The sequence below is a fragment of the Lethenteron reissneri genome, chromosome 20 (genome assembly GCF_015708825.2).
Source record: "Lethenteron reissneri isolate LAM-NWPU_2019-01 chromosome 20, ASM1570882v1, whole genome shotgun sequence".
NCBI lineage: Eukaryota > Metazoa > Chordata > Hyperoartia > Petromyzontiformes > Petromyzontidae > Lethenteron > Lethenteron reissneri.
In genome coordinates, this window is record NC_083798.1 from 11,100,293 (window position 1) to 11,122,061 (window position 21,769).

General features: G+C 55.4%; 1 protein-coding gene across 1 annotated transcript; it reads left to right on the top strand.

The window, feature by feature from the left end:
- Positions 1-226: 226 nt before the first annotated feature.
- On the top strand, positions 227-21,336 carry LOC133344752 (probable nuclear hormone receptor HR38). The gene is made up of 7 exons (XM_061554881.1): positions 227-358; positions 3,010-4,805; positions 7,325-7,454; positions 10,739-10,953; positions 14,926-15,134; positions 17,809-17,987; positions 18,946-21,336. Exons 2-7 carry the CDS (start codon positions 3,207-3,209, stop codon positions 19,182-19,184), a joined length of 2,571 nt encoding a protein of 856 aa, XP_061410865.1. The 5' UTR covers positions 227-358; positions 3,010-3,206; the 3' UTR covers positions 19,185-21,336.
- Positions 21,337-21,769: the final 433 nt, after the last annotated feature.

Consider the following 21,769-nt stretch of genomic DNA (forward strand, 5'->3'; position numbering starts at 1 on the left):
AGTGGGCGGTGCAGGCGCGCGGGGCGGGGAGCGATGGGGGGGGTGGGGTGCTCCTTTATTCTGCTGGATTGCGTGTGTGAAGGGGGAGGGAGGGAGGGCGGAAGGGTAGTGGAAGGGGAGGGAGGAGGGTGGCCCAGATGCGTGACGGGACCTCCTCTGGAGGTTGTCACGCACGCCGCGCGGCGCTATTTATCGAGGCTGCTCGTGCGCGCCGCTGCTGTTGAGACGCTCCGGCCCGCCGGCGAGCACGTGGGGTTAGAGCCCCTGCCGAGTCAGGGTGTCCCGTGAAGGAGATCGCCGTGAAGGGGGGGGGGGGCCTTATTATCAACATCCAGCGAGTGCGGAGTTCCACTTACAGGTGCGTGTCCCTTGCCTTGAGGACGAGCGCGAGGTTCGAACCTGTGTGCGTCTGTCTGTGTTGTTGTATGTCTGTGTTGTTGTATGTGTGTGTTGTTGTATGTGTGTGTTGTTGTATGTCTGTGTTGTTGTCTGTCTGTGTTGTTGTATGTGTGTGTTGTATGTGTGTGTTGTTGTATGTGTGTGTTGTTGTATGTCTGTGTTGTTGTATGTCTGTGTTGTTGTATGTGTGTGTTGTTGTATGTCTGTGTTGTTGAATGTGTGTGTTGTTGTATGTGTGTGTTGTTGTATGTGTGTGTTGGTTTTTGGGGAGCGGTAGTGTAGCGGTTAGCGCGCTGCGCTTTGAACTTTGCGACCCGAGTTCGATTCCCGATCACAACCAAAACCCAGTGGCGATTATCTGAACCTGTCATGGGCCTTCCCTAGGTGGACTCAGCTTCAAATGAGTACCTGGTGCAGTGTGTAAACATCATCACTGGGGAGACAAAGGCGGCTGGGCGTGGTGTTGGCTACCCACCCCATTCGTGTGCCGTGCCGGCTTCATAGGTGCTCGCGAACAGCACTTGCCCCAACAGTCTGTTCGGGTTATGCGAGTGATCTTTGTCTGTGTTTGTACATAGACGCTTTTCTGTTTCCTTTCAAACTTTCGTATCCAGAAGCGTGATGACAGATCGCAAATGAAACATGGTTGCATTATACAGATCGGAGGAATAGCTGGGGCTCGTCTAGAGTCATTTGGTACGTAACGGAGTGTTGCTTATATTCTAACACGATAATCGCGTTGACTTTCGTGAGTGATATCGAGTCTCAGAGAGAATACCAGAAATGACAGAAGTTTATTTCTCAAATGTACCTTTCTCTCTCCGCGAATGCCACGACAAGTGCTGTTTGCGAGCACCTATTACTGCCGATCAGGATAAAAAGAGATGTCATGTTGGACTTCTTTCGCACCGTACGTAGCCGACCGTGCTAATCGGAGGTGCCGGGGAAGGATAACAAACTAAACACAAGAAGCAGTCCGAAATAAACCAACCTCCCCCCCCCCCCCCAGTGCTGATATTTACGCGCCGCAACGAAGTAGGTTCTCATTTAAGGTTGAGTCGACTTGGGGGGGGTGTGGGGGGCACAGGATCAGATCACACTTGCCACTGATTGTTATCTATCACCGTGAATAGGAGCAAATTTGCCGGACAATGCACGCACACACACAAACACACGCACACAAAGACCCCCCCGGTAGCCTTAACAGGCTGCTGGGGCAAGTGCTGCTAGCGAGCCCCTATGAAAGCCGCCAAAGCGCACGAGGGGGTGGGTGGACAGCACCACGCCCGGCCGCCTTTGTCTCCCGAGTGGCGATGTTTACACATCGCACCAGGTACTCAATTGAGGCTGAGTCGACCGAGGGGAGGCCTGAGATAATCGTTAACGATGTTGGTCCTGAGCGGGACTGGAACTCGGGTGGCCGGGTTTTGTATCGCAGCGCGCTAACCGCTGCACCACCGCTCACCCCCCCCCCCCCCACCCACACGCACGCAAACGAAAAACAAACGAAGTTTAGTTCTGAAAAAGGACCCCCCGACAGAGGCGAGACAGGCGCCGCGTTCGCCGGCGTGCGACGCGTGAAGGCCGCGGTGAGGCCGGAGCCTCCAACGACGTCTTCGTAGACTCCGCACTCTTCTCTCGCCCGCGAGTGGGAAGCTCGCGCGCGGTGTCCCCGTGCGCGCGCAGCGAGCCGCCGCACCCGGCATCGCGAGACGCGAGACGGCACCGGGACGTGTGGCTGTGCCCACGGTGCGTTCAATGGTGCCCGCCAGAGAGGCACGGGCGAGTGAATTACGGGACTCGATGGAGATGAGATGAATGTTGTTGTTTGTTTGTTAAAGGCAACGGTTGATGTGATACTAAAGTAGAGGTTGTAGTCGTGATCACAATCATTGGATGAGAAAGGATGAGCAGAGAGGGAAATTGTGACAGGGCGCGTTGTACACAAGAGCCGTCTTCTTTTGCATGGCATTGTGAAAAGCCACAGTTTTTATTTTCTTCTTAATGATCGTCATAAATTAATGCAAAGGTTCCTCATCCAGTCCAGTTAGGTGGTTGACGCGGCGTGGATTTCAGAGACACCGCCATGGCGTGCGTGGATGGAGCATTCGTCGGTGACGTGCGTCATGGTTTGGACTTCTCCACAGTCGCAGTCGGGCGAGTCTTTGATCTGCCATTCATGGAACGTGCACGCGCATCTTTCCGTTGTTGTGTTCGAGCGCGGTTCAGCCGCTGAGACGAGCACACGGGCTGAGCAGGAGCAGCGTAGCGCCTGCTCGTGTGGTCCCCGAGTTGACGAACGTATCCCAGTGTCGACTGTGTGCCGGTCATGAGGAGGCCTTGATCCAGATGCGAGTGGACGAACGGGTGTAACGTTATTATAATAGTTCGCGTTATTATCGGTGTTATCATCATCATATTGTCTGCAACGATAAAGCTGACGAAACATTTTTACTAAACATTTTGAATTACAGGCTGACAGAATCACGCTTCCAAGAATAATTTCGAGTTCGACGGCCGATGTAAAACGCACACAAAATCGCGTGACAAATTCAATTCAAAGAGTTGAGCGTGGAGAAGTAACCGCGGCGTCCGCCTTTGTCTTCCCAGCCTCGTGTCTCCCTGCTCGACTCTGAGCCCCGTGCAGCTCCCTCGCAACCCCCCCCCCCCCCCACACACGACGAGCCCCAGCTGCCAGCTCCAACAGAAGACAGCGCGGGACAAGGGGGGCTGGGGGGGGGGTGTCTCGGGACGAGGGGACACGGACACGTGGGGGACGAGCGGGACCTGGATCCCCTTTCCCAACCATGAGCGCTGCATGCCCTGAGCTGCACCTGATGCAAAGTGCGCTCTCCTCCTCGCGTCTCATGCAGGTTCCAGAGCGCCGCGCGGCCTCATCCTCATCATCATCATCCTCCTCTTCATCATCGTCCTTGTCCTATCAAGCCTGCGTGCACGCGCACGGCCAGGCTCTCGAGCTGCAGCCGTTGGACCTGAGCCCGCGTCTCGGCACCCCAGAGTTTGTGCGCTTTAACATGGAACTCGCGAACGCCGACCCGGGCTACGGGGGAAAGACCTCCGACTCATGCGCGTTCCACCAGCACCACCAGCACCAGAATCATCACCACCAGCAGCAGCAGCAGCAGCAGCAGCACGAGTACCAGAACGCGCAACAGGACGAAGATAATACCGACCAGCGGCAGCCCGCGCCCGCGGTGGTGAAGGCAGAGGTGCAGCCCATGATGTCCTGCCTGCTGCACGGCGCGTCGTACCCACACCCGAGTCACGAGCACCACCACCAGCAGCACCAGGAGCAGCATCAGCAGCACCAGGAGCATCAGCAGCAGCTCAACGGAGGCTCTGGGGCGCGGGAATACTTCAAAGCGTCTCCGCCGCACACCCCGCCGGCCGCTTACACCGACATGCAACAGGAGCAGCAGCAGCAGCATCCGCAGCTGCTGCAGAGAACGTGGGACGTGGGGGCAGCCCTGGGCGCGCTGCCCTTCCCAAGAGACTACACCATCACCAGCCTCACGGAGCTCGGCGTGAAGGCGCTGCCCGCGTCCAGGTACAAATCCTTGCAGCCTCCATCCTCCTCGTCCCCCGTGCCCTACAAGTTCTACCTGCCCGGGCGGGACGCGCCGCCGAGCGCGGACGGGAGTCCCCGCTTCTCCAGCTACGTCGGCTGCTTCCACCGAGCTCCGGCGGGCGAACCCCGTGCCGGGTTCCCCTCGGCAGAGCCCCTACCGCCAGGGTTCGCGGTCCCGGGTGACCCGGACGCGCACCGCGGTCTGCAGGTCGCCTCGTCTTCCTCGCCCGGTCCCGGGTACTCGACCTTCTCCGACTCCCTCAACTCGCAGCAGCAGCAGCAGCAGCGGCTCAGCCGGGGGTCCCCGGGCGGGGATGCGTCGCGGGCCGGGGCGAGAGCGGCTCACGCAGGGTACGCGGAGGGCACGAGCGACGTGGGCGTCGGCAGGGAGATGGCGATGTCGTTCGCGGGTGGTCCCCTGCCCGCCGTCATGTCCGGCGGCGACAACTTCGACCTCGCCATGACGAGCAGAGCGCAGCGTTCGGACTCGGGCATGGGCAGAGGTGGGGCCCACGGGGTGGTGGGTGGGATGCCGCTCGCCCCGTCTCCCACCGACTACCCGCGGGGTCTGGGGCCACAATCACAAGCGTCGCAGCAGCAGCAGCAGCAGCAGCACCAACATCAGCAGCAGCAGCAGCATCAGCTGATGTCTCAGCGCTACGAAGACGTGGAATCGCCGGGCCGCTTCGCCGCGCGGCGCTTCCCGACCCCCACGTCTCCCCCGCCCAGCGAGGGGATGTGCGCCGTGTGCGGGGACAACGCGGCGTGCCAGCACTACGGGGTGCGCACGTGCGAGGGGTGCAAGGGCTTCTTCAAGGTGAGCGCGTGGGCGGCGGCGGCGCAGGGGGTGGGGTGGTGGTGGTGGTGGTGGTGGTCGCGTGCAGGAAGCGCGCGCAGCACAAAGACAAAGATCCCCCTGATAGGATTTGCTGAGGTTTTTTTTGTTTAGGGCAAGGGGAGCGGTTTGCGCGCTCTGCGATACGGACCTGGCCACGCGAGTTCGATTCTCGCTCGCGGTCAACACCCGCGACGAATATCTGAACCGGTCGTGGGCCTTCCCTAAGTCGACTCGGCCTTAAAAGAGTACCTTGCGCTGTGCGTAAACATTCTTACTGGGGAGACAAAGGCGGTCGGGTGTGGTGCTGGCCACCCACCCCCTCGTGTACCTTTCGATCCTTCATAGGTGCTCACTAACACACATTACAGGCTCACGCATGAACGCAAAACGCAAGGTCACGAATACACACATTCAAAATACAGACAAAGGATCCCGTATAGCCTGAACAGACTGTAGGGGAAAGTGCTGTAGGCGAGCACCTATTAAGCCCGGGACGGTACATGTGGGTGCAGTGTGGCCAATATCACGCCCAACCGCCTTTGTCTCCCCAGTAGTAATATTTAGACACCGATCCAAACACGAATTTCAGGCTGAGTCAACCTAGGGGAGGCCCGGGAACGATTCAGATATTCCACGTTTAGCTGAACAGCGTCTTGCGATTTTCAGATGCATTTAGACCCTCTAACAAATCCAAACTGTCGTTGCATGAATCTTAAGGGACTGTGGAGTCAAGTGGTGAGAGCGGACACGAAAGTAAGGCACACGAGAGCATGGTGTGGTGAGCACCACGCCCGGCCGCCTTTGTCTCTCCTGTGCTGATGACCACACACCACACCGTGGTATACAAGACCCAGGTCACTTGTTATTCGAGGCCGGGTATTGAACTCAGGAGTCTGGGGTAGCGTGTACAACGCGCTACCACAGACCTCGTATATTCATTCAGACATAATGATTTGTCCTGCTGCAGAGGAGTCGCAAGAGACGTTGATTGTCGCTTTATCGGACATCAAAATAACGACGATCGCATTGTCTCGCTTACAGCCCACTTAGCGAACGAGCCGCTGAAGCGTCAACAATTCGATTGAGTGCGATCCGCAGAGGAGGGTGCATGACACTTGCGAGTTACGTTCGCGTGCCCTCGCTGCACGGTCCACGTGATAACTTCGAGCAGGATTGAGCACATAATCACCGCCGTACTCCCCCGAGTGTGTGCGCGCGCGTGTGGGATTGATGCCAGTGGCGAATATGTGAACCGGTGCTGGGCCTTCCCCTAGGTCGACCCAGACTTAAATGAGTACCTGGAGAGACAAAGGCGTTCGGGTGAGTGGTGTTGGCCACCCACTCTCTCGCCAACAGCACTTTCCCCAACAGTCTGCTAAGGCTATAGGAGGGATCTTTGTCTTAGCTGTGTGTCTTTATTGGTGTCACAGCTGTTGGCCCGCTGCGCTACGATCCTGATAACCGGGGTTCGATTCATAATCAACGTTTTTGGGTTAGATCGCGTTATTTATAAATGTGTCGTAACCCTCCACTACCCGACACGGTCAATCAGCAAAAAAGTGCCACGCTGACAAAAGACAAATAGTTCACTGCTTGAGCCCGCCGGTGTATTGAAGCGTGAACCACAACATTTACAGTTTTTTTTCGATTGCTCGGCACGACGCGCACCCAGAGTGGCATCTTAGAGAGCGCAATCTGAACGTGACCCGATGTCCCGCAATCTCCGAGTACACACAGTGCGAGCATTGGGGGAGACAAAGGCGTACGCGCGTGCTTCTGACCACATCAGCACCTCGCGTGGTCGCGTCTGTCCGTCAGCCTCACATACATACACACACGGAAGCAGTAATCAGCCGCGCCGAATTGTATACCTGCAGGCGAATTGGCAGGTTCATTGGTGCCGGAGATCGCTAATTGTCTCGTGTCGAGCACGAGAGGTAAAGCGACACGAAACGAGGCGAGGCTAACCGCGGCCTCCGAGTAGAAGCGGTGAACCGCCGAGCCCTGACTCGTGGTGGAACGAGCATGGGGGGAAAAAACAACAACTTATTTTTGTTCATTATGAACTGAGACTGGGCCACGTTTGTGACAAGTTTCAGATTTCTATTGATTCAACAACAAGACACACGCAGATTTGGATTTGCATGAGCAAAGGCAGTCGCTAGACAGTTTCTGTTGTAACTTCACCGATGTACATCAACACATTAATATCAAAATTCGACGGCCGTTTCATCAATCCGCTGCTGGATGAAAGCATCCCCACGCCACGAAGGCGTCCATGTGATGTGCCCGAGCTTCACCACCGCCGGCCACAGCGCGGGTTGGGGTCGGGGGGGGGCGGACGGGCTGGACCGGTTCGAACATCAATCGCCACCGATGCATTAAGCCGTGGCCGGCAATCGCACACGGAGAGTTGGGCTAACCATTGCGCCACCGCTCCTCCCTTGCATCAGCTTATTGCGCACCGCTCAACTCGCGTGGGTGTCCCCGTGTCGCAGCGCACGGTGCAGAAGAACGCCAAGTACGTGTGCCTCGCCAGCCGGAGCTGCCCCGTCGACAAACGGCGCCGAAACCGCTGCCAGTTCTGCCGCTTCCAGAAGTGCCTCAGCGTGGGCATGATCCGAGAAGGTGCGTGGGGCACGGGGTGGGGGGGGGGGGGCACGGGCTCTAGACGCGCGTGTGTGGGGGGGGGGGCACGGGGGGAAGGGGGTGCCACGGGCTCTAGACACGTGTGTGTGGGGGGGGGGGGGCGCGGGGGCCACGCGGAGCACACGAACATCCATCCGCACGGACATTTGGGGGGCACGAGTACCCGTACACACGAGTATTGCCTGCACGTGTTTGGACACGCGGTAGCACAGGAGGAGGGGGGGGGAGGCTTAGGGCGCACGGAGGTCGCTCCTCACGTGAACGCGCACCATCTGCGCCGTGCTCAATATCTCCAACACGGCGCCGACTCCAAGCCACGCGCGTTCGCAGTGGCTGGCGGTGTTCACGCGGAAACGAAACGTCTCGTGTTCGCGGGCGGCGTCCCTTGATGTACGGCGCGTTACTCGCGGATATAACGCGTGTTACTCACGGATATAACGCGTGTTACTCACGGATATATCGCGTGTTACTCACGGATACAAAGCGTGTCTCTCACGGACATAACGCGTGTTACTCACGGATATAACGCGTGTTTCTCACGGATATAACGCGTGTTACTCACGGATATAACGCGTGTTACTCACGGATATATCGCGTGTTACTCACGGATATAACGCGTGTTTCTCACGGATATAACGCGTGTTACTCACGGATATATCGCGTGTTACTCACGGATACAAAGCGTGTTACTCACGGATATAAAGCGCGTTACTCACGGATATATCCCTGTTACTCACGGATATAACGCGTGTTACTCACGGATACAAAACGTGTGTTACTCACGGATATAACGCGTGTTACTCACGGATCTATCCCTGTTACTCACGGATATAACGCGTGTTACTCACGGATACAAAGCGTGTTACTCACGGATATAAAGCGCGTTACTCACGGTTGTAGTGCGCGCGTGCCTTCAGCTGTAAGTGCCCCTAACCGGCTCGTTACAGCAGGTCGACGCGAGGCGGACGCAGCGACGCTGCCCCGCCCCCCCGTATCAAGGGGGTTTAAGTTGAGTTGAGGTAACTTTTTTCGAAATTAAACGAGATCGTGAAACTATAACGGCCAGGTGTTGCTGGGAATAAAATAATCAATGAGCTCCCTCATCCTCGTCGTTACACACCCCTGGACTTGAGTCCTGCGAGTTACAAACTTCGTTCGTTACAACAACAATAATAACAACAACAACAAAAGAACATGCAACCAATGGCACGATCACTCTCGCGGCCACGTCACTGCGGCGTCACTCCTCGCCGTCACGTTTCCCCTCTGCACTAGTAACGCATTGCTGACCTCGTGTCGGTGTGTGTATTTGTGTGTGTCTGTGTGTGTCTGTGTGTGTCTGTGTGTGTGTTTGTATGTCTGTGTGTGTATTTGTGTGTGTCTGTGTGTGTTTGTGTGTGTCTGTGTGTGTCTGAGTATTTGTGTGTGTTTGTGTGTGTCTGTGTGTCTGTGTGTGTCTGTGTGTTTGTGTGTGTCTGTGTGTGTTTGTGCGTGTCTGTCTGTGTGTTTGTGTGTGTCTGTGTGTGTATTTGTGTGTGTCTGTGTGTGTTTGTGTGTGTCTGTGTGTGTCTGAGTATTTGTGTGTGTCTGTGTGTCTGTGTGTGTCTGTGTGTTTGTGTGTGTCTGTGTTTGTTTGTGCGTGTCTGTCTGTGTGTTTGTGTGTGTCTGTGTGTGTTTGTGTGTGTCTGTGTGTGTCTGTGTGTGTCTGTGTGTATTTGTGTGTCTGTGTGTTTGTGTGTGTCTGTGTGTGTTTGTGTGTGTGTTTGTGTGTGTTTTTGTGTGTCTGTGTGTATTTGTGCGTCTGTGTGTTTGTGTGTCTGTGTGTCTATGTGTGTGTATTTGTGTGTCTGTGTGTTTGTGTGTGTCTGTGTGTGTTTGCGGTAGTGTAGTGGTTAGCGCGCTGCGCTATGAACTCGCCAGTGACGATTATTTGAACCGGTCCTGGGCCTCCCCTAGGTCGACTCAGCCTCAAATGAGTACCTGGTGAGGTGTGTAAACATCACCACTGGGGAGACAAAGGCGGTCGGGCGTGGTGCTGGCCACCCACCCCCTCGTGTACCGTTCCGGCCTTCATAGGTGCTCGCTAACAGCACTTGCCCCTACAGTCTAAGGTTATACGGGCGATCTTTGTCTTTGTGTGGTTCTGCTCGTAGTTACCATTATGGGGAGCGGTAGTGTCGTGGTTAGTGCGCCGCGCTACAAACCGGCGACTCGAGTTCAATTCCCGATCACGGCCAACACCAAAGACGATTGTCTGTGCGGGTGATGGGCCTCCACTAGGTCGACTCAGTCTCAAATGAATACCTGGTGTGTAAACATCGCCACTGGGGAGACAAAGGCGGTCGGGCGTGGTGCCGGCCACCCACCTCGTCGTGTGCCGTGACGACCTAAATAAGTAGTCGCTAACAGCACTTGCCCCTACAGTTTATTAAGGCTACATGGGGGATCTTTGTCGTAACCATCACTCGGCGCCGCGTGTTAATCGCGGTTACGCGTGGCCAATTTTCGAACGCAAATAACAAAACGGATGCGCTGATTTCAATTAATTTGCGAATACGGAGCGGTAGCCCCGTGTCAACAAAGTCGGTGATGTGATTCGTGAAATGTTCCTCGCATTGTTTTGTGTTTTAACGGCCGACGAAAGACAGCACAATACCCACCGGTACATGTCGAAGAGACGCGTGGAGTTAAATGTCCACTTTCACAACTCGCGTGGATCCACCTCCCAGTTTTTATTTGAAACGGAATCATCGCGCATGACGACGTCTGCACTGCGTCGACGAGACCCGTGCAGCTTTATCGGATCTTTCCATCGTTACGGGATCGATTTGGCAATTCACTTGCATTTGTTTGTTATGCAAGATTTTTCCCACCTGTTTTCGGCGGAAAACTGACAGAATGGGCGAACACCTCCTCTTCTTCGTGTATTTGTATTATTATTATTGGTAATTATAATCTGCATTCCGGCAGCACGCCGTGGTGTATCTCTCCGTTCTGACGATAATCTCAGCTCACTTCAAGAAAACACGTGTTCGCTCTTACTCATTGCAACTTTTAGCGGTCCCGTTCGCCGCTGCCCGCTTTGGCGTTTTGAGGTTATTATTTGTGTCTGTGTTTGGGGGGTGGCGGTGGCGGCGGCCCCGTGCCCAGCAACCACACCGTGATTATGAAACAATCCACGGCTCCGCGTGCAATGGTCACGCATGCGTCCGCCCGCCCGCGCTAAGACGGAGTCTGCGTTTCTCTTCCGTGCGCGCGCGCAGTGGTTCGCACCGACAGCCTCAAGGGCAGGCGAGGCCGCCTCCCCTCCAAGCCCAAGGGCGCGGGGGCAGGGCGGGCACACGGCAGAGTGGGCAGCCCCGGGGAAGGGCAGCAACACGGGCAGCAGCACGGCTCGGGAGGGAACGCGCTGCTGTGCGGCGTGGCGCGGGCTCACCACGACTCGTGGCCGGCAGCCGCGCACCTCGACTACTCCATGGTGAGCTGCTGATGGTGATGGTGATGATGGTGATGATGGTGATGATGGTGATGATGGTGATGATGGTGATGATCTTAGATTTGCAGCTCTCGTGACTGCAAGGAACCATACTCTATGGTTTTTCGGTAAAGTCAAGTAGGTAAAACAATTAAGAAAATAAAATAAATGAAAACAACTAAATTAAACCACGACGTTTCGGAGGCAACACAAGCCTCCCTCATTTTGCTGTGCCGGATGAGGGAGGCTTGTGTTGCCTCCGATACGTCGTGATTCAATTTAGTTGTTTTCATTTATTTTATTTTATTAATTGTTTTACCTACGTGACTTTACCGAAAAAACCAAAGAGGATGATGATCTTGATGATGTACTTAGTTATGACGTGATGGTGATGTCGGTGAGTAGATGATGGACGTAATCTTTGTGGTATGATGGTGACGACGACGATGATGGATGTGGTCAGATGACGATGTTGGCGCAAATTATGATTTATGATGATGTCGATGACGTTGATGGTTAGTTGACGAAAATCACGATGAATGTGGTGGTTATGACATGATGATGGTGGTAAGATGATTGATGATGACGATAATGATGATTGCGGCTATGCCGTTGTGACGGAGTCGGCGTCAGTGGTTAATATCACGGTGATCCCAACAGCGATTACGTAACGAGGCTCGCGTCGAATGAGAACGGCTATGGCTCGTTTCTCTTTCTTTCTAACAACTTTTGACGCACCTCTCGTTACTTCAAGACTCGTGGTGCTTCGCTCGGAGTGCTCAGTCGCGAGCCGTTGTTGAGTCGTTGCGTGTTTTTTTTTTGTATCAACCTTCGAATTCCGACAACGACGCCGACGCGCGGTGATGTTCATCCCGCTCGGGCCTCTTCGGCCGCCGACACCACCCCGAGTCAAAGCAGTCAGCCCGTGTCTCAGTCCACCGCTGCCACGACTGTGCGGTCGACTACACGTCAAACGCACACGCCGTTCATGTTATTCCCTACAATCACTCCACACGTGAATTGTGGCCTTCACCTCGTATCCCCAACCGCCACTAAATACTCGGATCCCCGTATCGTCACTCATACATCATGGGGCTGCAAGCGCTCGTAGACCGCCACGCACCCGAGGAGGTGGGTGACCCACCACGGCCGGTAGCCTTTGACTCACCCAGTAGCTGATGTTTGCACACCGCACAAAGTACTCATTTAATATAAAAGTTAAGCTTTCGTGACTGCAGAAATAAAATAACATTAAAATGTATTTACTTTTTTTTTATTTCTACATACGTGACTCTACCTAGGGGAGGCCCATGGCCCGGTTAAATATTTGTCACCGATGTTGATTTTACAGGATTCGAACTGGGGTCTCCGGGTTCGAGATGTAGCGAGAGCTAGAGCCAGCGACGCATGGTCCTGCTGCTGCGAGAACCACGTCCGACCGCCTTTGTATCCCCAGTCACTGGCGTCTACGCAGCCCACACCAGGCACTCATCTCCAGGCTGAGTCAAGCTAGGCAGAAGGCCCAGGAAAGGGTTCAAATACGGCGTGCCGCACTGATCACGCCCGTGGCCTGGAATCGAACCGAGGTCGGTGGGATCGTAACGCGCAATTTGCAATTGTTTTTTTTTAAATACTCCACCATCATCCCGGCGATGTTGACGCTTTACTCCTCCTCAGCGTCATATTCGCTAACGAAGTCCCGCGCTCAACATTTAGCTGAATGGGAGGTCGCTCTTTCTCCTCTGCTGCTCAGAGTCTGGAACTCCTCACCCCGTCCTGCCATCCGTGCTGGCGGCTCTGTGCTCCTGTTAAGGCGGCAAGATGTTAACGGCCTCGTCTGGTGTACAGAAAGTCGTGGGGTTCGGTCCCGATCCTGACGCCTGTACATTTGCACGTTCTCCCAGTGGTCGCGTGGATTGTTCTCCAGGTCCCCCGGTGTTTCCCTCCACATTTGGAAACACGCTTTTCGCGTAGTTTTGCCGCTTTAAATGTCCACATGATGACAAGCCGCTTCGTTGAGCTGTCATTTGTGGCCAGGTCGCTTCTGAAAAAAATTGCTATATAGCTCAGTGGGCTTTATCTAGTAAAATAAAAACAAATAGTTTAGTTTTCGGTTCAATAGCTTCCTCTGCCCCCTCGCTCTGCGACTGATCGCCTGCATCTCGCCCTGCCGGAAACATTCCCATTGGTTCAGCGCAGCATCTTGAGATGTGGTCGCATTTAGACCCTGCCGGTAAGTCCCCACATCGCTGCCGTTATCGTACAATCCTCGAAGCCCTCGAATTGGGCATTTGTATAGAACGCGGCGCATTCGGAGACGCAAGGCGAACCGATTCATGAATATTAATCTGTGGCCGCGGGCAGCCTACGGAGAGATTCGCCTAAATCAGTGGAAAAAAACCCAGTGGCGTGGATACAACTTTCGCGTTCCCCTTCTCCAAAGAACCACGGCGTTTCGTCTTCCTCCTTCTTTCGTTTCCTCTATCCATCCTCGGTTTACCTTCCGAGTATTCCTGTATATATGTGGAACTTTTGTCGCACCGCACGTAGCCAACCGTGCTAGTTGGAGATGCGGGGGAAGGAAAACAGACTAAAGACAAAAAGCAGTTTTAAGGAAATAAGTTTAAAATTGAGTTTACAATTGTGACTTCCTAAATCAACTCGAGTGGTCTCCTCGTGCACTCTCGCGCGACTTTGCACCGATATTTTTCGTCGAGTACCAGGCGGACCTGGGCTGAAGTCCGGAGCATCGCCCAATAGAGACACGTGCCCCTCTCAATGTGTGCACGTGAGTGTGCGTGAGTGTGCGTGAGTGCGCGTGAGTGTGTATGCGAGTGTTGTGGGGAGCGGTAGTGTAGCGGTTAGCGCGCTGCACTACGAACCTGGCGACACGAGTTCGATTCCCGCTCACGGCCAACACCAGTGACGAGTATTTGAACCGGCCCTGGGCCTCCCCTAGGTCGACTCAGACTCAAATGAGTACCCGGTACGCTGTGTAAACATCGCCAAGATGAAGACAAATGCGGCCGAGCGTGGTGCTGGTCACCCACCTCCTCGTGTGCCGTTCTGGCCTTCATAGGTGCTCGCTAACAGCACTTGCCCCAACAGTCTCTGAAGGCTATACGGAGAGTGTGTGCGGTAGTGTAGCGGTTAGCGTGCTGCGGTACGAACCCGTTCGATTCCCGCTCACGGCCAACACTAGTGACGATTATATTGTACCGGTCCTAGGGCCTCATCTAGATCGGCTCAGCCTCAAATAAGTACCTGGTGCGATGTGTAAACATCGCCATTGGGGAGACAAAGGCGGCCGGGCGTGGTGTTGGCCACCCACCCGCTCGCGTGCTGTGCCGGCCTTCATAGGTGCTCGCTAACAACACTTGCCCTAACAGTCTATTAAGGTTATATGGGGGATCTTTGTTTGTATGCATATACATTAGTAGTCATCTGTATGGTTTTTGTGCTACGAAAAATGTATATTGACCGAAACGTCGCAGGTTAGATATGAATTTCTTATAAGGCAGTGTTGTTGAATATTTTTTTATCTGCTTAAGTATTTGTGTGTGTCTGTGTGTATACATGTTGTATGTGCCTCTTAATCGCTGTGGACGTCTCTGTGTGATGTGTGTGCGCCTTGTGAAGTGTCCCTTCGCGCGTCTTCCGAGTTGTTGCCCGCGTGTGTAGCCCTGCATGTATTTAGAGTGTCCGTCTGCCCCGTCTGCATACCCGCGCGTGCAGCCCGCGCGCGTGACACGCGTGCAGCCCGCGCGCGTGACACGCGGGCACTCGGCTCGCGAGCATCGTGAGTGGCACCCAGGCACGCGCGTGTGTCCGTATCCGTGCGCGAGTCGGAGCGTGCCCACCGCGCGCATCGATCTGCATCGATACACCACCCGCGTCTGCAAAGCCTCGTGATGTGTATCTCGAGCATCCGCGTCTCGTCTGGACGCTTGTCCCCCGTCCGTGTGCCGGGAGCAGTACAGCCCCGCGGGCGAGCACGACCCCGGGGGCCCGGCCGCCGAGGCTGACCACGTGCGCGTCTTCTACGAGCTGCTCGCCACCTCGGCGGAGGCGAGCCGCGCGTGGGCCTCGCGTCTCCCGGGCTTCCCGAGCCTCGCCAGACCCGACCAGGACATCCTCCTCGACGCCGCCATCCTCGAGCTCTTCGTCCTCCGCCTCGCCTACAGGTGACGGAGGGAGGGGGGAGGGAGGGAGGGGGAGGGAGGGAGGGAGGGGGAGGGGAGGGAGGGAGTGTAGACAATACGCGGAGCGTGTGGGAGGAACGCGATTATGGTTTTGGTCACGATTCGAAACGAGGATTGATTTTTTTTTGGACTCGTTTGGAGTTTGCCTCGTTTCTTCACCGATATCGTATGAGGCCGGCAAGGTCCCCCAGTGGGGCAGAATGGCCTGCGTGACCCCCCCCTCCTCCCCCCGTGTGTGTGGCGGTGGAGTGGACGCGCCTTCGTCCGCTCCTGCTCTGTCGCCTCTGCCGAGTTTGCTCTCCGAATTATGCTGCCGAGTTCGTTTCGCTAATCCGAAGCTTAAACACTCGCAACTAACCTAACGCTTCAAATCGTTGCGTTTCTTTTTTAAATATCGTTAACACCGCGGCTCGCTCTTGCACCCACGATTCTAAGAATGCAGGGTGCTTCAAAATACGTTTGTACACTTATGAGAATTTGCAACAATACGACAACAAATGCGCCGCCGGGCTCTGGAGACCACCTGGAGAAGTTGTTGACTATGATGGCGAATAAGTGTGAGACTCTTTTCATTTTTTCAACTATGAACGTACATTTGCTATCACGTTACGGCGTATTATCCGTTCCTTTTCCATTAAAATCGATAGTCCCATATAAGTGTTAAAACACATTGAAGCACCCTGTACTACTTCGACCGATGACCCGACAACGAGTCGCTCCGCCTTGAATTGGGAGGCGACCCGCGGCGTCGTGAGATGGCCTCGTGGGCGCGCGCGACGAGACGTCAGATGACGTCGCCGCCCGCCGGCCGACCACGTGACTCCGCAGTCCCGCGCCGTGGTGCGGCAGCCACGCAGCCGAGTGGGCGGCGAGGCCACGTGCTCATCGTGCTTGCGTGGCGAGTGAGCATCGACCGCCGAGTCTCGAAGACCCCCCCCGTCCCCCTCGGGATGGTCTGCATTGCTCGTTTGGATGCTCACGTTGTAGAGGAGGCGTGACGAGAGGGGGCTCGCTGAGAAAACTCCGAAACACGACCAGAGATCGCTCACGAGGCAGCTGTTATCGGCAGGAAAACATCTCTTAAAACTAAACTTTTTATTTTATCAGGAAAGGCCCACTGAGTTTCATAGTTCTGTTTTTAGAAGCGAGCTGGCTGTCACAAATAATAGCTCAACGAAGTGGCTGATTGCGTGGAAAAATAAAGTAGCCAAGTACTCTAAGGGTGCGACGTTGAATACAAACGTGGAGGGAAAAAACCGGAGGACCCAGAAAAAACATCCACGCCACCACGGGGGAGAGAGACACCGCAAACTCCAAATATAGAGGCGTCAGGGTCGGGATCGAACCCACGACTTCCCGTTTACCAGGCGAGGGAGTTAACATCTCCCCACTGCGCTCTCCGTCTCACGCTTGTGTCGGCTCGCAGCCTGGTGCACGAACCGCACCTCCACAGCGCTGGGGTCCGCGCGCGTCCCCGGTGCGAGGCGGCCACGCGCGCTCCGTGACTGGAGGCGCAGGCCGCGCTCAGGGGGGTCTGTTTCCCCCTCCTCACGTGGCACGAACCCGGATGGATCCCTACTCAACGTTCTATGCCTGTTTAGGGCCCTGAGACAATATTTTTGGGGGGGAATTCCACATTCCCATGGCGGAGGTGAGTTCATCCAGGACAACCACTGCTGACTTCCCACAAGGTGGTACCTTGTCATCGACCCCGCGAGAATGAAGGGTTGAGTCGACCCCCGCCCCCCCATCATGTTCCTCGTCTAGAATTTGAAGCTGGGGACATTTTTCCAATTTGGTGAGCTGCGTGCTCTGACCCAGAAGAGGGAAGGAATGAAGTCCGTGCTGACCAACAACGCTGTCAATAAATAATAATAAATCCTAATAAGTAAAAAAGAAAAAATTCAAGGTGCATTTCACCCAAGGATAACAATGTGCCGTGCATGGCAAGCAGGGAAATAATTCAGGGCCAGCAGCGTAACCGACCAAAACTATGCAGAAAATGCCATTCTAAAGAGGTGATTTTTCAGGGCAGATTTAAGTAGCTCTAAATATTCTGATTGTCTCATTGTCAGAGGCAACGCGGTTCATCGTCTTGGGGCTTCACCGAGGCTCGCGGGGCCACGTGGCACGAGCGGGACATCTGTGCACTAGCGGACAATCCCATCCGTGTAGCTGAAGGAGATGGTTGTGATGACCGTGGTGCCGCGGTGGTGGTGGTGGTGGTGAGCGGTGGTGGCGAGCGGTGGTGGCGAGCGGTGGTGGCGAGCGGTGGTGGCGAGCGGTGGTGGCGAGCGGTGGTGGCGAGCGGTGGTGGCGAGCGGTGGTGGCGAGCGGTGGTGGCGAGCGGTGGTGGTGGTGTGTGGTGGTGTAGCGGTTAGCGCACTGCGCTATGAACCCGGTGACACGAGTTCGATTCCCGCTCTCGGCAAATACCCAGTAACGATTATCTGAGCCGGTCCCGGGCCTCCCCTAGGTCGACTCAGCCTCAAATGAGTACCTGGTGCGGTGTGCAAACATCGCCGCTAGGGAGACAAAGGCGGCCGGGCGTGGTGTTGGCCACCCACCCCCTCGTGTACCGTGCAGGCCTTTATAGGTGCTCGCTAACAGCACTTGCCCCTACAGTCTGTTAAGGTTATCTTTGTCTTTGGTGCAGGTCGCGACCCCGGGAGGGCCGCATGGTATTCTGCGCGGGGCAGGTTCTGCACCCTTCCCAGTGCCTGCGCGCCTTCGGAGAGTGGATGGAGCCCATCCTGGAGTTCTCCTCGTCCCTGCAGTCCCTGCAGATCGACGCCACGGCCTTCGCCTGCCTCGAGATGACGGTGCTGCTCACGGGTGAGCGGTGGCCGTGCGGTCGTTTCGGGTTGTCGGGAACGAAAGTGTTGTACCAGGCTCGGCACCACACCACAGCGATGATGAGTGCGGCTTACGGGTTGCATGCCTGGAATGGGCAGGCCGTCATCCACACAGTGGACACGTGTACGGGGGAAGAAGAAGATGATGATGAGGACGTGATAATGTATGTAATTTCCAGCTTCACATTCACATGTGCGATTGAGCCAGAGCCTAGTAAACCAAAGAGCGCAGCTTCATTTCATCCAGATAGGTAAGGATCGGCGACCCGCAAAATATGTCCCACGCCCGGCACACCACATCCAGTATACATCTCGCTATGGCCACTAATCACGTGATTACTCCAGTCTACAAGCGACACCTGGAAAAATAAATAATGAACAGAAAGCTGACCGCGTCATTAACTCCATCGTAACAGAGGACCAGAATGCGGTAACACCAATTAGCGTCCTGCTACGCCCAACTTAGAAGTGACGTCTGGTCGATTGTAACCCGAACATGTGAAGGGTTCAATGTCCATTGAAGTCTCTAGCTAGCAGGCTGTCTACGCCATAGCTTCATTTGCCCGATCCCACGAACCGACCCCTTCATCTTCACCACGACAACTCAACCTTCCCCTTCCACGCCACTGCCTCTCTTCCACCTGTGGCTCTAGCACCGCTCGATCTCCCTGCTCAACCCCTCCCTCCTTCTTCCTCGGTGTCCCTGCCCCCACGCTCCACCCGCCCCCCCCCAACCTCTCCCCCCCAATGTTACTCTTCTCTCTCATCCTCCCTCTCTCTCCCTCTCTCCAATCCCTCCCGCCACCCACCACGCCGCCCTCCCCCCCCTGTCTCGCCCCCCACCCCTTCATCCCTCGCTCCTCCATCACCAACACCTCCTCCTCATCTCCCTATGCCCCCCCTCCCCGCCTTTACCCCCCACCCCTCCCCACCCCCAGACCGGCGCGAGCTGCGGGAGTCGAAGCGCGTGGCGGAGCTGCGGCGGCGCGTGCAGCAGAGCGCGCGCGAGCACGTGGGCGCGGGGGGCCACGTGCACGCGCACCTCGCGGGGGCTCCCGCCGAGCTGCGCGCGCTCTGCACGCAGGGCCTGCAGAGGCTCTTCTATCTCAAGCTCGAGGAGCTCGTGCCCGCGCCGCCCGTCGTCGAGAGGCTCTTCCGCGACACGCTGCCCTTTTAGACGACGACGCCGCGGCGGCGTGAATTCTTTTTTTTTCGCCCGGTCGTCAAAAACAAACAAAAACCCGCGGCGCCCTGCCCTTGTACAGGAGTGGGTCTCTACACCGGCGCTCCACTCGCAACACCCTGCTCGTTTAATGAGGGTGGTGGGGGGTGGGTGTGACACACCCAGCGAGGCGTGGCTGTTGCTGAGTGCGCAGGCGGTGCAACTGCGCCGCAGGAGCGTAGTCGCCGGGCTACGAAGATTATTTCAGGGTACGGTCCAATTTCCATTCATTGCACTCCAGGGCCCACATCAACCGCGATACGGCACTGGATCCACGAGAGACGCTCTGCCCTTTTACATGATGGGTTGCAAGGGTTGGGTTCTTCGGTAGTGCCCCCACCAGAGACGCCGTGACCTTTCAGAGCGAGGCGTCCCGGGCCTCGTCGCTCGGCTCCACGCCCTGTCCTTTTGAAGAGGGCTGGATGGATGGGTTTGCTTCCGGCTGCGCCTCCAATTACGATGCTGATGGAGAGGCTGCTGGTCTTCGTCTCGTGACGCCGTGCACTTATAGAGAGAAGTCGCCCACGCTCGCTCTTTCTGCGACCACCCTGCGATTTTTTTTAGATGTGGCGTGGGGGTCCCTCGGAGAGGGGAGGGGGGGGGGGGCGAGGGAGGGCAGGTCCCAGTCCAGCCCGACTGGAGACCCCATGCCGTTCCCACGTCGGCCGCCCGGCCTCATTCTCACCGCCACAAGGGCCTGCTGGGGCGTGGGGAGAGGCAGGGTGCCGACGTTCCGCGTCCCCCGCCGTCCCCCTCACTTCCTACCCCATTTATAGGCCGCCCTTTCACGAGAACCCTGCCCTTGGCCTCCGCGTTGTTGGCGAAAGTGACATTTTCGTTGTTGTCTCCTTCACCACGAACGGGACGTGAAATTGATGGCCACGAAGGCGGCGGGGACTTGGCGATGAGGTTATTGTTTTTTGTGCGGCCCAGAATCCGGCTGCTCAATTACAGCGATGGGTGCCGCGCGGTCTCGGGTAGTCAGGGCCATCGGTGATGATGATGGTGATGATGTTGATGATGGTGATGATGGTGATGAGGGTGATGGTGATGATGGTGATGATGGTGGTGATGATGGTCATGATGGTGGTGGTGATGATGGTGATGATGATGGTGATGATGATGATGATGGTGATGATGGTGGTGGTAATGATGGTGGTGATGATGGTGGTGATGATGATGATGGTGGTGATGATGATGGTGGTGATGATGATGGTGATGATGATGATGGTGATGATGGTGGTGGTGATGATGGTGGTGATGATGGTGGTGATGATGATGATGGTGATGATAATGATGGTGGTGATGATGATGGTGATGATGGTTATGATGGTGGTGGTGATGATGGTGGTGATGATGATGGTGATGATGATGATGGTGGTGATGATGGTGGTGGTGATGATGGTGGTGATGATGGTGGTGATGATGATGATGATGGTGATGATAATGATGGTGGTGATGATGATGGTGGTGATGATGATGGTGGTGATGATGATGGTGGTGATGGTTATGATGGTGGTGTCACCTGTCTGGAACCGCACGCAGACGTCCTGGTCACGCTGCTGTTCAACACGAGCTGATGGCAACACCCCTTTCGAGTTCGTTTGAATAATGAATATAATATATATTGTATACGAGTAGGATTACTATCTAAGGAATTAACGATACTTCGAGATATATAGTAATATATATATATACACACGTTGAGAAAGCGTTAGCCGCACGTGCTGTCAATACAACGACATCAGTGACGTGGCGGGTTTTACTGGGGGCGAGGAATTTAAGTGGTGTAGTCACGCGTGTATAATTGTACAGGTCTCACACACACACAGATAAATATTTATTCTCAAAGATATAACACTCCAGTGCCTTGTTATGATGCTCAGAGTATGAATTCCGAGACTGTTTTTAGAGCCGCGACTCGCGTCTTGGTGGATTGGGGCTATTTATTTATTTATTTCACCCCCCCCCCCCCCCCCTGTGGGCATGGGCATGGCTGCAAAAGTGGTTCATGCCAGACGGACTCTCACGGCTGTACGTTATAAAGGAACGTTTTGCTGGCTGGGTGGCTGGCTGGACGTCGCGTCCACATGGAGGGACGGACGGTTGCGAGTATAAATAAATAAATAAACGGGGCTCACTTCCGCTGAGTGACTGACGGATCGTGACATCGTGGTGCCCACACACACACACTGATGGTTCACACACACACACTGATGGTACACACACACACATACTGATTCAGGTACACACACACATACTGATTCAGGTACACACACACACACTGATTCAGGTACACACACACATACTGATGGTCCCCACACACACACTGATGGTTCACACACACACACTGATGGTACACACACACATACTGATTCAGGTACACACACACATACTGATGGTCCCACACACACACACACTGATGGTACACACACACACACTGATGGTACACACACACATACTGATGGTCCCCACACACACACTGATGGTTCACACACACACACTGATGGTTCACACACACACACTGATGGTGTCCACAC

What these genes read in the sequence shown, in the direction of transcription:
- LOC133344752 (XM_061554881.1), top strand. Translation starts at nt 3,207, where the DNA reads ATGAGCGCTGCATGCCCTGAGCTGCACCTGATGCAAAGTGCGCTCTCC. An exon ending in CGCACCTCGACTACTCCATG is followed by an intron (nt 10,954 to 14,925) that starts GTGAGCTGCTGA and finishes TGCCGGGAGCAG; the next exon opens with TACAGCCCCGCGGGCGAGCA. An exon ending in GATGACGGTGCTGCTCACGG is followed by an intron (nt 17,988 to 18,945) that starts GTGAGCGGTGGC and finishes CCCCACCCCCAG; the next exon opens with ACCGGCGCGAGCTGCGGGAG.